We start from the raw sequence: 15,670 nt of genomic DNA on the forward strand, positions 1-15,670 counted from the left end.
TTATAAATATAAAGTTTTAATAATCATTCTAATTCTATGAGAATAGGTAAGTCTATGCCACAACTATAACAACATCGAGATAGAATATCTGTAATCAGTTTCAGAAAGTTTTTTTTTTCCAGCTGGAGAATGCTAAAAACATTCACAGCCAAACTTTAAAGATCTCAAGCATTTCAAGTGGCAAACAACATAATTGCCGCACGTACTTATAAAATACAGAACATTATTACCCATTGGTGTGAAAGCTAATATAGTTATCTCATTAAAGTTATCTTTACAATTGAAAAACAACCCCTATCATCACCATTTTGGCTGATTGATCATGTTGACTGGCTGTTCAGGTTTTGTTTTAAATATCCGCAGTCCTAGCTCTTCTAAATTTCTCTAAATTTTAGAATGCAGAATACGGACTACTGCCATCTGCTGGTATGAAGAGTATTTTCCTCTCACACAGCCGCATAATGCACATGCTAGTTGCTCATTTGCTGTAGTCTGTGCAATGTGTTCAAGCGCAACTTTTTGGCCCAAACGCAAACGACACCAAAGTCGACTTTTATCACCGATACGTCTTTGATGTCGGTTTGGTGTCTGGTCCTTTAGCAGCAGTTAAATCTGAGACTGTATCAAAATAAAAGACCAATTACTAAAATAATATACACTGTATTAGAACTTCTGAAGAAGTACGTTTTTTATTATGTAGGTATAGAGTATAAAATTCTACCCGAACAAACTACATCTACCATATTGGCTTTATCCTTTGACCCTTACTGTGTGTTCTTTAACCTACGATGTATAACCAGTTTTGTTAACTACAAAGAACAACTTTCTTGGTACGTTTAGCACTTAAACTTGAAAAAAAGTTGTGCTTTTAATTTTGTACCTTTATTTGTAACTTTTCTGTAGTCTAATTTGATAGTAAAGTGTAGATTATCTGTGTATTGTTCATCAACTGCATATTCAGATGTATTTAATGTATTGCTCTTAAAATACTATATAGTGGGGAAGTATAGATCGGAAGTTTCGTAAAATCAGCCAATCAGATTAGAGTTTTCCAGTTGTGTGTCTGAGGGTATGTTTACATGACATCAATGTATTAAAAACAGAAAAGTTTTTCCTTTGCATTTTTTCGCATACAGACGACAACGTTGTCAAAACTATCCCCATTCACACGGATACGTGAAAACGATTAAAAGCGCTGTATTCTGCTGCCAGGCCAGTGATGTCACTTTGACAAATTCACGTTTTTGTAGTTTACACAGAGATAATAACGGTATCATTTTCAAAAACTTGCACTTTAAAACCCGTTTTCAAAAGTTTGCGTTTTCAGGCCCCCAAAACGCTGTTGTCGTGTAAATGAATGGCCAAAACGCATAATTTTTTTTCCATTTTTAGTTGAAAACTGTGTCGTGTAAGCAGCCCCTAATATGTATTAGACCAGTGTTTCCCAAACTTTTTTCAGTCGAGGCACCCTTTGAAAATGTAAAAAAATTTGTGGCACCCTACACTAGTGTTGTCACGATACTACTTTGATACTATACCTTGAAATGTATTGATTTTCAATACCACAGGGAATAACTGCCGTATATAGGCCTACTGTCATATAGATATTTTTTAATATTATCAATTTTTTTGGTCCATCCATATAAAGTCTAGGAAATCATTAATTTCTTCTCCAGAGATCACTTTACATGATGACATATTTAATAAGGCTTTTATTCATAATTCGGCAAAACATTGCTCAATAACCATTGCAAATCTCACCTAAATGTTTGCTCACTCAGTGTAGGCCTATTTGTGTTTTTATATTGGGATAATTTTGTTATAATTGCACAAGATAGCTTGTTTTTAATATATTTTATAATGTAATAATTTCACAGTTAATCTCCAAATTAATCTATAAACAACATAAAGACAGTATATTTTAAATAATTGTTTAATGGCATCTTTTTTATGAATGAAGCCCAGTATCACTGATACCAATACTGCTACTGATGTCAGGAAATACACAGAAATTGAATAAAGTTATCAAACACTTTACAGTCTTCACTGCATAAATAATAAATTAAATATAGATGAATCCTTATTAAAGCTACAAGCGTTCTTTAGTCAAGAGCAGTGAGTAATTTTCTCTGTTACCTGTTCTTTGATTCTGTTGTCACTGCTGCACTTGTTTATCTCACACGCATCCCATCTTCTCACAACTCTAATTTAAGATTTTAACTAATTTAAGACTGCTCTCATGAGGATACTCAACAAAACGGACATTTTGGCATAACTGTGTGTTATTATTCGTTCAAGCACGAAAGAGAAGTCGATTCTGGCACGCGATGCGCGTCGTCCTGTGTCAGCAGGACATTCACAGACAGCGAGTTCTCTTTTGTCTTTTCGCGGTTGCATGGTTTAAAAGCATTTGCATGAATAAGAATGTAATTATATAATGTAAGGCTAGCCAAAGGATGACAGAAAAAAACGGATGCTGCGTTAATTGTGTTTAAATATTTTTTAACACGTAAAACTGAAAAACATTAATCGCACGCGTTACCGTTGACAGCAGCACGGACATAACCGATGTGTTTTATGAATATGCGGCAAGACGGACGTTGTGACAATGTTTCGTGTGTATTTGACCGTAAGCGCAACAAGCCATGAAAAAGAGGCAGCTTTATGTGTGGACGCTGGGAATGAAGCACGAGAATGAAATCATGCGGAACCCCGCAATTCAACGAACGCAGAAAACTTATGATTTGCATTTTTTATTATAAATTTGTGTGCATTATTTGTTGTTATTAGACGCTTCCGACGATGCGAGATTGATGATACATTTATTATTATTTTTTTACACATTTTAGCAATTTAAAAATGTTTAATGGAGTTTTTACACGGCACCCCTGCTCTCGCCAGAAGGCACCCCAGGGAAACGCTGTATTAGACGATCAGTAAAAGAATTGTGCTCTAGCTGTAAATGTGCCATCTGAGAATGAGACTATGAGCGCACCAGCTCACACATAATTAAAAACGAGACACCCATATTAAGTTACCCGTATCTCAAAGAACGGATAAGCCATCTGCATATAGGTAATGAATACATCAAGATATGCATCACTGAGTACAAGTAGCTGTCAGTCAGAGGAATGTGATTGTTCCATAAGCAACAGAACAATCCGGGGGGAACGAGAGGACAGCTGTATGGTACGGAGGGGGGAAGCAGGCAGACGGTGCTGGATGAGGAAGTGGGAGGTACAGTAGCGTTTAATTGGCTGGTGAAGGGTGGGCGTGGCTAACCTAGTTTGATTTCCTCTGCCGTGCGGTCAATGAGGACGTAGAGCGACCAGACGACACATGTGATGGCGATGACGTGAAAAGTGACCGAGCACATGATCTTCCTCCTCTCGCTGGCGGTCATCTGAAGCTTCTCCCACTGCAGACAGAGAAAATAAAAAGACATTTAATCTTTAATTGTTGTTGTAAAAGAAGGACTTTGATGACTATAATCAATATAATAGTCTATATTCTTCAGAGTGCAGTACAAACAAAATCAGTGACCTGGCCTTTCTGCTCAGTAAATATTTCATGTGTGTTAGTGAGAGTGATCTCTGGACTCCATTTTAGCCACTCAGTGAAGGTCTCCATGTCAAGCTATGAGCCAGAATCCATTTCAAATCTCCACATTTACCAGAAAAGCATTATATTAACAAAGAATAATCAATTCATTTGTGTTTATTTAATCTGTAGTACACATTTAATCCAATTAAAAAGCCAAATATACTACACAGTTAGGGCTGCATGATAAATCATATTTTAATAGTGATCACGATTTCTGCTTCTCTCAATTAAGCATAATTGTCTGCGATATTTGCCCGCTGGTTATTTATCCTGTTTTAATTTGATTTGACATTTGTGATATCCTGTATTTTTAACAAGCCTGGTTGCCAGATGTCAAGTGTTTAAATCCCTCAAACAGAGCTTTAATCTTAAATGGATACATTTTCTGTCCAGTGCTTTACTTTATCTTCCCAACCATGTGCACGCATTCTCTCTGCTGATAACCTGAAAACACCGGAAATCATGTATGCTGGAGTTTGGTGATCTCTGTGAAATTTTAGTGATCACTGTAATATTTTGCTCAATAGGAAGTGTTATATAGCCAGTTTGATTTCTTTCACACGGCCGTTTGCGCTGTTTGCTGTGACAAATCTGCGAGCAAACCTCAGCGATGAACTGTAGTAATAACTGTATAATAATCTTGACTGTATTGTTTGTGATTGCTGAAAAAAATAATACATCTGTGCCACAGTATAAATTTATTTTGCTGTTGTTTTTAATAGAAACATTTTAATAACATACTATGGTTTTGAAATGAAATGCTTTCAAGCACATATGGATGTGGTGCTTTGCTGTGCATACACTTTTGGCCATGTTCTAGTCAATGGCAAATGATTATATAAGCTTGTCAGTTTTTGTATGGTTATATAAGCATGTCAGTTTTTGTTTACACAGCCATAAAACATTTCATAAAATTATGTTATAAAACAGGAGACTCTATTAAAAGAGCAGACAGCATGTTTACAATGTTGACATACCTTGGGAGTTTTTCAAACAGAGAACGGATGGAATGTTCAACATTTCTTATTTCGTCTACAACACTGCACCTGATGCACAGACCCAGGAACAACTAAATGGGACACGAGCAACGATTTAACCAAGTACTGAGGATTAAGTTGTACCAAAAGTACTTATTTAACAAATCAACCATTGTAAAAGCCCCACATCAGTAAATTAATAATCTGAATACTTGGGGGATGTTTCTCCCTCAGTGTCTATGGTTGTGATCATTCACATTTAATTCTAATTGAGATTTCTTCTGGAAGGATGCTGACGTTGATATGCTCTGTTCATTTGTCAACAATAACACCTGCCAACATAATCACATTCATAATCTATTGAACAGAACAATGGCTCAAATGTCAATTGACAGTCAGTGATAAAAAACAAACAGTGAAATGAATCCAACCAGCAGAATGTGCTGGTTAATGGTCAGCTGGGTTTGCGTCTCTCTCTCTCTCTCTCTCTCTCTCTCTCTCTCTCTCTCTCTCTCTCTCTCTCTCTCTCTCTCTCGTATGTCTGCTTAAGCACAATCTCTATGGTGACACAAAGGCTGTCCTACAGATGTCCTATTTTAAGCCCCATTTGAGACACACAGCATCAGAAATTTAATTAAAAGAGGAAGCAATGGACAAAGACTGAACACTGAAGTGGCTGGACTTTCATCAAGGTCATGCCACTCAAAAACTATTCATTATAACAATTAAGTATAAAAACCTCCTGCAGGTTTCAGACTTACTTGTTTTCAATTATCTCAAAGGACAGGTTGGTTCTCATCTACACTGAAGAGCTATTGTATCTGCATAAACAATAATCCTTAAAGGGTACCTACAAGAGTACCCTTAAAATACCTTAGTTAAATTCTTGTTGCTTGATTGCCTCCCAGTACATGTACAGCGTTTTAATTGTGTCAAATGTTGCAACCCAGTTCCCCTAGACCTAATAGGGTTTATAACACTTGCGGTAAAAATTAAAGTCACTTGTGGCTCATTACTTCGTAATGCATGGCTTTGAGTGGTGTTACTGTTTTTATGCAACAATGTGATCAAAGATAACACTTTTAATACCCAGAATGAACACTCCTTACATCAAGCACCTATATTAACCTATCTTCAGGCTATTTACGGTTGACAAGCAGCAACAGCATCATTCACAATAGCCCCTTTCACGCAGAGATTCCGGAAAATACACGGATAAAGTGACCCGGGATTTGACCCGGTTTCGTTTGATTTTGGTTCATTCACACTGCCAGTGATTTTCCGGAATCACCGGTTCACACACAACCCGTAAAAATCCCGTAAAGACACGTGACATCGATGTGACGTAATCTCTCAGCAGCGTCTATAGTTTGCTTATGAGCTGCGATTTCTCTCTGGAGGAACCACGCTTGTGCATTTTTTTCTCTGATTCGATCATAAACTAGCTGTGGCGAACAGGACGGCCGAGGGACGTGAGAGAACGGCGCGAGGTGGGATTGCTAATGAGCAGCACCTGTGAAGCACACCGGTCTCGCATCTCTCACGGAGGAGCGGACGCATAAAGGAGGAGCGACGACGTTGATGATCGAGAGAGGAACAGGCCTGTATTTTAGTTGTGTTTTGTTTTTGTATTTTATTTTAGCCAGCAGTCGTCCACGAGGGGCTGCTGGCGGTATTTTGGTTTGTTTGTTTTATTTTAAATAAAGTATATTTTGATTGTTTGCCGGTTCCCGCCTCCTTCTTCCCCGGACATTGCTACACTAGCGCATTACGGACCGCTTCACTAGCCTGTTTTCACTTCACTTCAGCGTCATCATTAAGACACGGCATTGATTACGGCTTTTGTTCACACAGCTCGCGTTCCGGGACTGATCCCGGCAATGTTACTAGGTCCCCAACCCGGGATCGATCCCGGCATCAATCCCGGGTCGTGTTTGCGTTCACACAGAAGGCGTTCTGGCAATTTCCTGGGATCAACGCGCTATGTGAAAGGGGCTACACAGTGACTGCAGTTTCCAAATTATTTTTGTTCCTATCATTTTCTCCATAGGAATTCAACTGAATTATTCAATAGATAGTTCAGTCTATCTAAAATATAGTCCATCCATCCATCCATCTGAACTAAAAATTTGCAGTTCTATTTTTAATGAACTAATGATAACACACATTAAAGGTAACCAGCAGTAAAATACAAAACTGCATGTATATTGTTACCTGCACCTGTTACACATGAAAATCTATGGTGTCATCTGAGCATGTAAGTGCAATATTATATGCTGTTGTTTTGACTAACTGGAAACACTGATATGGTCAAAAGCTGCAATTCTGATATAACTGATTTTTAAAGGCAAGCCAATGTTGATTCTTGTTTTATCACAAGCTCTGTCGCATTCTCTTTTTGCCAGCTGACTCTCCTCTGTTCAGCTTTTTTTTGTTTTTGAAACAGGTGATTCCCCGGAGGTTTGAGATTAACTAATGCGACCTTATTGTAAAGTGTTACCCCATATAAAGGCGTTTCATAGCATGTTTGTCAGTTGGTAGAGTCTGTAATGTTGTGTATGTTCAGTATGAGCAGGTGCATAATCCATACATTTTTGCATATATATATATGTAAATGTCTGTGACATTACCTTGCGGAGTGGCTTGAGCTTGGTCTCCATGATGAAGTCATACTTGCAGAGCTCGCAGCAGCGTGTGTCTGAGCTCTTGATCCACTGCTGCAGGCAGCTCTGATGGACAAACCGCAAACTCCCAGTGCAGTGACAGGGGGTTATCAGTGGACTCTCATCATCTCCCTCACAGTGACAAATCCTACAGTTTATTTACAGAGAGAGAGAGGGAGAAACACTCAGTCATCCTCCTAAAACCACTGCAAAGCAACATGAGCAACCACACACACACACACACACACACACACACACACACACACACACACACACACACACACACACACACCGGAATCCTATAATACTGGTTGTCTTGTAATGCATCTGCAACAGCAACTGATTTTAATATTTGTGCAGATGTTCAAGTCTTGAATAAAACAATAACTCTGTTCTCAAAAAAAAAATAAAGTGACTGACTATGTAGTGGACACAGGACCAAAGCTGTTGCAGGATAAACATACCACTAACACAGAGGTCAGTGGCTGGGAATGAAAGACTCTTGTTTCGGTTTTATTTACCATGTCAGTGCCACACTGCACACATAAATCTAAAATGTATCTTTCCTAAATGATGCATGGAAAGTAATTCTCAACAAATACATCAACAGAACCAATCGAAGCGTACAACCATTCAACTTTAAATCAAATAAGCAGGGGGAAAAGGAAAAGCAAAAGCTGTTTGTTAGTGGGAAGGAAGGCTGGATTTGTGGAGAGTGTCCAGAGGCAGAGCAAGATCTAAGCCGAAGGCTCAATTTATTCTCCATGTAATCTCATTGCTGAGAAACAAATGAGATGTATTGAGATTAGATTTTTTTTTTCCCTATGGGCTGCTGTGCTTTTTCTATCACTCATGGGCATTTATGCATATGAATTTAATTTCTGACTCAGACAATGTTTAATAAGCTTAGAGGTCATCTGGGAAAGCAACATGTACAAACAATTGTGTGCCAAATGTCAAGATTCATATTTCGAGGATGTCAGCACCATTGTCCCGCTGATGCAAGCGGCAGTTCAAAGTGAATCACAGATGAGTTCACATCTCACTGGTGCTCTTCAGATGACGCCACACATGACTGGTAATCATTTTAAAATAGAGACTAACTGATATTTTAATGGCAAAATGAATAATAAAAATAATAATACCATTTTGGAGAATACATGGATAGATAAATAAACAGATGATCAATAAATTTAAAATAAAATAAATAAGAATAAATAAAAGTAAATATTAATTTGACCTGAATTAACACTATGAATAATAAAAAAATGACGGATGGGAAAATAATTAAATAAATAAAGTGAAGACTAATTTTATCTGAATTAACAACACTATGAATTAGATTATAATAAATAAATAAAGTGAAGACTAATTTTACCTGAATTAACAACACTATGAATTATATATATATATATATATATATATATATATATATATATATATATATATATATATATATATATATATATATATATATATATAAATACAATACAATTTGAGAAAACATGGATAGATAAATGGACAGATGACAAAAAAATATATACAATATTATATAAAATAAAAATAATTTTACCTGAATTAACACTACTACAACTTATGATAGTTCCAACTGAGATGTAATGAGAAAGGATCTAAATTGTGGAAATAAAATGAATATATTTTGAGAAGATTTACTCATATTTTGTAAATTGTTCATTGAAATGAATGCTGGCAGATCTGAAACAAACACAAGGGGGGAACTACATTTCAGTGAAAGCAGATTTCAAAGTACAATGCCAGTGTCATGGGTTTGCTTCCCAGGAAACGTGATAAAATGCAGACTTTCAATTCTGTAAGTCACTTTAAATAAAACAGTCTGCTAAATGTGCAAAATAAAGTCTACAGACATAAGAGAGTTGGCTGATTTCATTAAACATTCGAAGCAGCAGTACTTTCCAGAGGATATACTAGACAACCATAAATTTAATCCCTGATGTTTATACTTACTGACAGAACAACATACAATAAATGACATTATGGGCATAGCACACGGTTTAGCCACTGTAATGATGTAACAATCATATCCTTCGCGATACTGGCCCTCTAAATGTTAACTAGCTGCCGCGGGCACAAATGAGAGGGAAGACTGCTTCCGTGTCAGTGTCCAGAGGAGGCTTTTCAGACTGAATGACCAGGATAATAACTATTTTCAGACATACCTGATCCAGTCAAGGCTCTACAAGATTAGTAAACAGCACAGACAAAGAGAAAAACGAAGCCTGTCACATCATCATCTTTTACGTGGCTTTACAGCCCATCTGAGCACAGTGTGTAATAACTTCCAAGAGGGCTGAAGGCACATCGCTTTAATGGGCTCCTTTTGTTTATGATCGCTCGTATTTTTTTTACTATAAAGGCTAGATTAATTTCCCTCCCTCACTTCCTATTTTAAGCAGATTGTATTAAATCCATCACGTAGAGCTAGATTAGATTAAATTCGGACAGAAAGAATCAATCCAATTACCACATTTAAGACATTCTATCCAGCCTTTTCACAAGGTTTGGCCCATGAGTTCACTGACCTGATGTTCTGGAATAGTCAAATTACTGCATTAGACAAACATTCACTCTCTATAGCACTGTATTAAAGTAGATACACTGGCAGATATTATCCTATATGATTCATTCTATATCCATTTTTAATCCTTTTTATGATATTTGATATGTATGGTACATGATATGTATTTGCAGGGACATGGCTAAAATGTTTCATACAAGTAATGTTTTTTTTTATATATATATATTTTCCATGTAGTTTTCACTAAATGAACATGGAAAATTTTTATTAATTATTTGTCATTTATATGCACCAATATTATCAATACATTTTCAACATACTGTTTATTTTTACTAAATTTTAAAACATGAAAAATGTTTTTGGGTGCAAACGATTGATTGAAAAAAATATAATAATAATAATAATATTATATATATATATATATATATATATATATATATATATATATATATATACCCAGTGTTGGGGAGAAACGGATTACATGTACCGGCGTTACGTATTCAGAATACAAATTAGTAACTGTTAGTAACAATTAGTAACTGTATTCCGTTACAGTTACAATTTAAATAGTTGGTATTTAGAATACAGTTACATTTTTGAAATCAATGGATTACATGACGATACTTCATGACGATACTTCTAGAGAGTTTATTCACTCTCTAAATAAATTAAAGCAACTCCATGCATTTCCCAGAAGCCCCAATATGAAAACGAAAAAAATGCACGGTTTGCGTGATCAGTGAAGTCACAATGGAGTCGGAAGAGGAGCAGCAGGAGCTAGAGGTAGATGGAGCCGTAACAACAGATCCAGGGCAAGAATACGTTTCTATCTTGGAAATTCAAATAGCATTTCACATTAAAGAAAGAGAAGGGACGATCTTCCTGGGTCTTCCCGTCCAGGTCCAATGCTACCACATCTTCAAATTACTATTAGTATTATTTGAAGTTAACATTATAAAATACATAGACCTACACCACAAAACTAGTTGAAGATAAATTCTTTACAATTGGCCAATTCCGTTATAAACGTGACATTTACAGTCAAAACCTGAAATATAAATTCTCAGAAAATGCATTTAATACCAATAGGCTATATTGAAACGTCTGTTTATATCCATAATCCCTTAATAAAGGAGTCCAGACATTAGAAAAATATTTGTCTACACATGGGTTTTAAATTTAATATGAGGGAAACATGCGTGACACAAAACAATATTTAACTTTTAGGTGGCAACATATTTTTTAGTAATTCTGTGAATTACACTGCGCAAACCAAAGTGATACTACTACCCACCGGATGAAGAAGGGTTGGCTCTCAGTCTCCACAGAACATAAAATATTCATTTTATATTATTTTTTTTTTCATGTTCGCATTTATGAGGAAAAACAATGTTACGGGTGCGACAGTTGTCTGTTAAGGACCTGAGCGCTTTGAAAGCGGCACTAAAAGATGCTTTAAAACTTTCACAGAGACATAAAACAGAAAGCACAAAAACTTTCTTTAAATTGAATTTCGTTTTGAATTAATTGTATCTTAATTTTAATCAATGTTTCATCAACCAATTGCCTGGATTTAATAAATAAGAAGTAAATTTAGCAGACGATAGATAATCACGAAACGGAGGCTTCGGCGCGTGAACTGGAGCTCGTCTCATAAATGAACCGAAACCCAGCGTATAAGGTAACCTACTTGCCTCACAGACATGTCTACTTTTAAACAGAACAATTCAAAACGAAAGAAAACAGACTACTGACTGCTCTCTGCTTATGTAATCCGTATAAAATGTGCATTTCTCTCTGGCGCTTTCACTACTGAAGATCGCGAGTCAGCATCGTCAACTTCATCTTAGTTGGCAAAGAAAACACTTGTTTATTAAAGGCACACTGTGGAGCAACTGTACCTTTATATAACAGCTTCAAAGTAATTTCGGTGGTAAACAAACTCATAGTAGGGCGAATCATCCTGGTAGTAAAGCTTGGGGAGGATGCTGCTGGAAAAACCAGCTATGTAAGTTTGAGAGGACAAATCTCGCGAGAATCACGACTTGCTTTACGACACGACGTCACATACATCAACAAAGGACGCATTTCAGAATTGAATCTTGGCAGAGTCGACAAAGAAAACGCGGTCGAAAGAGTCAAGGAAAAGAAAATGAGAAACTGACCGCGTGAGGAACCGGACAAGAGTCTCACTCACTATATATATATAACTGCAGATGTGAACTTAACACAAAAGAAAGATCAGACATGAATACAATTCCTATATAATTCCATGACTATATCCCTCAAAAAATAAAAAAATCAGATGCTGCTAAAATATAGAAATGCACCAGTACATGGGATGTTCCTCCCACATAAAATGTGTGCTTGCCATAGGTCACACCTCAAGACACCTGAGCATACTTTGTGGCAGATCTCCAAGCCTGGGTATGTCAGCTCTGGTTGGTTTAAACCAATAAGTCTTGCTGGATGATCTCTAAATGTCAGCTATTTTAAGAGCACATGTGTTTTCACAGCACCGCGTGAGAGTGGTAATACATGTGGGAAGAAACCTCACCTCCCCCTTAAGAAAGATGTACACAATTGATATAACATAAGACGTCTAGTAAAGTGCATGCAATAACTTTTAGCTTTAACTTCCATAAGATCATCTTCTCAAAAACCTTGTTGGATGTAGCCACTTTCTAAACAACGATAGGCTGAATCCAAATATTCATACTTCCCTACTATTTATTAGGTGAAAAATAGTGTGTGAAAAGAATACTATGTCTGAATTCACAGTATTTATTAAACAGCAGGTGAAAAGTGCCAGGATGACATACTACTTCTGACGAGATGTGAATCTGATAAACTCTTTACTATCCCATGAAGCCACAGTAGAGGAGTTGTGAACGTTTATGAAGCGATGTAACTGACACTGGTAAATCACATCACAATGACAATGTGACGAATGTATTCAGTACCTACCAATTTTGTACGCAGCAACATAATTTTTCTCTATAAGCCACAGAGGAGTTCACTTAAAAATTACTTCCTGAAATCTGAGATGTCAAAAAGTATTTGTGAAAACCAAGTCATATTCATAAGTACTTAGACTTCTAAGGTATTTTTGGTTTTAGTTAGTCATCGGCAGAGCCATTTACTCCTTCACAAGTTGCGTACTAATTGTTTCCTAAAGCGTCCATGAGGCCCTGTAGTAGATGAATACTGATAAAATCACAGTTATTTCACCTCAAATACCAAAGCCAGAGAGACACGACCAAAACTGCAATCAGATCTCAATCTCCATTCAACCTAAACTTCATCATTCGAGAAAATACCATAAGTATCGATTGGATCTCTCAGAGGAAATCTGCTTGGATTATCAATGACAGTGCTGTGTGACAATATGTATCCCGCACAGCAGGCTAGACACTTCCTCTTCCATACCGTGGATCTTTAACACTCACAACTCCACCCATATACGAGCCTTATCATCGATTGCCATTTGCAAACCGATCACAGCACTCTGGCTCTAACAAGAAGCATAAACAGGGACTGGTAGGAAGTAAATATCCAGATGAGGGCTGTAGAGGGACTACAAGGATGAATCACCCTAGAGGTGAAGCCCAAGGGTAAGAGGAGCTGGGCGGGAGTGAGTAAGTCCCACCAACCTGCAGCAGTCCCCCGACAGGGAGTAGGGCGACAGCGGCCCGTTTTTTTCCGACAACGGAGAGGAGTATTGATCCAAGTCGCTGTCCTCCTCGAGAGAGCAAAGAGGAGCCTCTAACCCCTCTGTCTTCAGCTTCCACCGAGACGAATTGTCCTCGAACACTTCGTCGTCTCCCATCTCCTCCATACAGCAAGACTCACCGACGTCCAGCATGGCACTGGATGACTTGGCGATGTGGAGCCTTGAAGAGTAGCTTCCCATCTCAGACGCCTGCAGACTTCCGGCGGTGAAGGAGCGGGTGAGCGGAAAGATGAGGCGCAGGAATTTGGAGCTTCTTTGAAGGTCTGAATGTGGAGGAGCAGGAGGAGCCAGGCAGTTCTCAGGCCTTGGGTTGGAGATGTATTTGTAGTTGTTGAGGAAGGACGGAGGCTGAGAAGCAAACAGAGGGGGAGAGTTGGCTTGACCATTGAGGGCTTTGATGTGGCCATCTTGCTTGAGTTGTTCCTTCTCCACTCCCAGCTCCCCGTCCGAACAAGTGCGGTCTATAAAGTGAAGACCGCTGCATAGGCTGTCCATCTTTTGTCCCACGTCATTCAGAGACTTTGAGAACTTCAGACTGCCTCCTCCTGGTTTCAAGTTTACTGATGGTTTGAGTAGAGAGAGCCATTCTGTGCCAAACAAGGTCCTATTTTTTGGTTTGGTGGGAGAGTCCAGGCAGAGCGTGGTCATGGTGACACACTGAGATGCTGAGCTTTTACCATTAGAGTTCAAAAGCACTACAGTGGCCTGTAAGGGCCTCTGTGAGCCCAGGTCCTGAGCGAGGTCATTAGAACTGCATTCGAGAGGAGAGGGACGGGACAGAAAGAGAGGTGCAGAAACAGAGATGGGAAGAGAGAAAACCGACATAAAGATACATGCAACATGCATTAGAGAACAAATGGAGAAATATTACAAAAAGACAGGTGAGAGGAACCAAGAGGAAGGTTAGAAAACAAAATGGCAGAATCAAGATGGATGGCAATGTTTGCCCACTGATGCTCTGACAGTTCAGTATTTTTCTCTCTTTCAGTACATGATCAGACTGCAGGAGCATAAAGAGGCTTCAGGATTGAGAGAGAGCAAACCTACCTGCATATATCCTGGTTCGAGGGCGTCACTGAAGTCCTGGGGAAGCTGTAGGGAGCGTTCACAGAGGTCGGACTTCCTGCCTGTATCCAAAACAGAGACCATAGCAGCAAATTAGAAACTTTAACTAAATCAGCACTTCTTGATGAAAATCCCAGTCCTTTCAAGGCATCAAAATGTTTTAATTAGCTTTTTGTTTATGTTAATGGCTTTTTGCCATTGTCACAACATATAGCACATCTTTTAAAATAAATGCTAAAGCTCAGTAAGATTTTTCTTTGAAAGAAATTAATTTTATTCACCAAGGATACATTAAATTGATCAAAAGTTACAGTACATTTATAATTTATAAACATATGATTTCTATTTCAATAAAGGCTGTTTTGTACTTTCTATCAATAAAAGTGCATCATGGTTTCCACTAAATATTAAGGGTTTTTAACTGTGATAAGAAGAAAAGTTTCTTCAACTCCAAATCAACATATCAGAATAATTTCTGAAGGATCATGTGACACTGAAGACTGGAGTAATGATGCTGACAATTCAGCTTTGCCACCACAAAAATAAGTTACATTTTAAAATATATTAAAATAGAAAACAGTTATTTTAAATAGTAATAATGTTCCACAATATTGCCGTTTTTACTGTATAAAAAAGGCAGCCTTGGTAAGAGTGAAAGAATTATTTAAAAAAAAGGTCCCACTTTATATTAAGTGGCTTTAAGTACTATGTACTTACATTGTAAGTAATAATTTGATACAATGGACTTATTGTGTACATACATGTTTTTACATTGTACTTTTATTTTGAAAATACCTGCATGTAATTACAGCTGTAATTAATTTATGTAATTACATTTGTAATTACACAGTTGACCCAGCCCTTACACCTTAACCTACCCTTAAACCGACCCATACCACCACATCTGTCCCTAACCTTACCCATATCACACCTCAATAGCAGCAAACGTATTTTACAATACAACCTGAACACAATAAGTACATTGTACTTATTTTTCAATGTAAGTACATAGTACTTAAAGCCACTTAATATAAAGTGGGACCAAAAAAAACTTCAGGGCGATGAATGTATG

General features: G+C 37.5%; 1 protein-coding gene across 8 annotated transcripts in view; it reads right to left on the bottom strand.

The window, feature by feature from the left end:
- The window catches only part of marchf8 (membrane-associated ring finger (C3HC4) 8), a 111,843-nt gene that overhangs the window by 5,822 nt on the left and 90,351 nt on the right, over positions 1-15,670 (bottom strand). For 6 of the 8 annotated variants that reach the window (XM_077197148.1, XM_077197150.1, XM_077197151.1 and 3 more), the window contains 4 exons: positions 14,581-14,660; positions 13,454-14,284; positions 7,211-7,391; positions 3,283-3,418 (listed from right to left, as the gene is read on the bottom strand). In XM_077197148.1, the coding sequence (XP_077053263.1) occupies positions 3,283-3,418; positions 7,211-7,391; positions 13,454-14,284; positions 14,581-14,660 (1,228 nt within the window). The remainder of the gene's footprint in view (positions 1-3,282; positions 3,419-7,210; positions 7,392-13,453; positions 14,285-14,580; positions 14,661-15,670) is intronic. The other 2 variants (XM_077197155.1, XM_077197156.1) reach the window with 1 other exon arrangement.

The sequence above is a fragment of the Siphateles boraxobius genome, unplaced genomic scaffold (genome assembly GCF_051911475.1).
Source record: "Siphateles boraxobius isolate OS27281-9 unplaced genomic scaffold, OSU_SipBor_1 37, whole genome shotgun sequence".
Taxonomy (NCBI): Eukaryota; Metazoa; Chordata; class Actinopteri; order Cypriniformes; family Leuciscidae; genus Siphateles; species Siphateles boraxobius.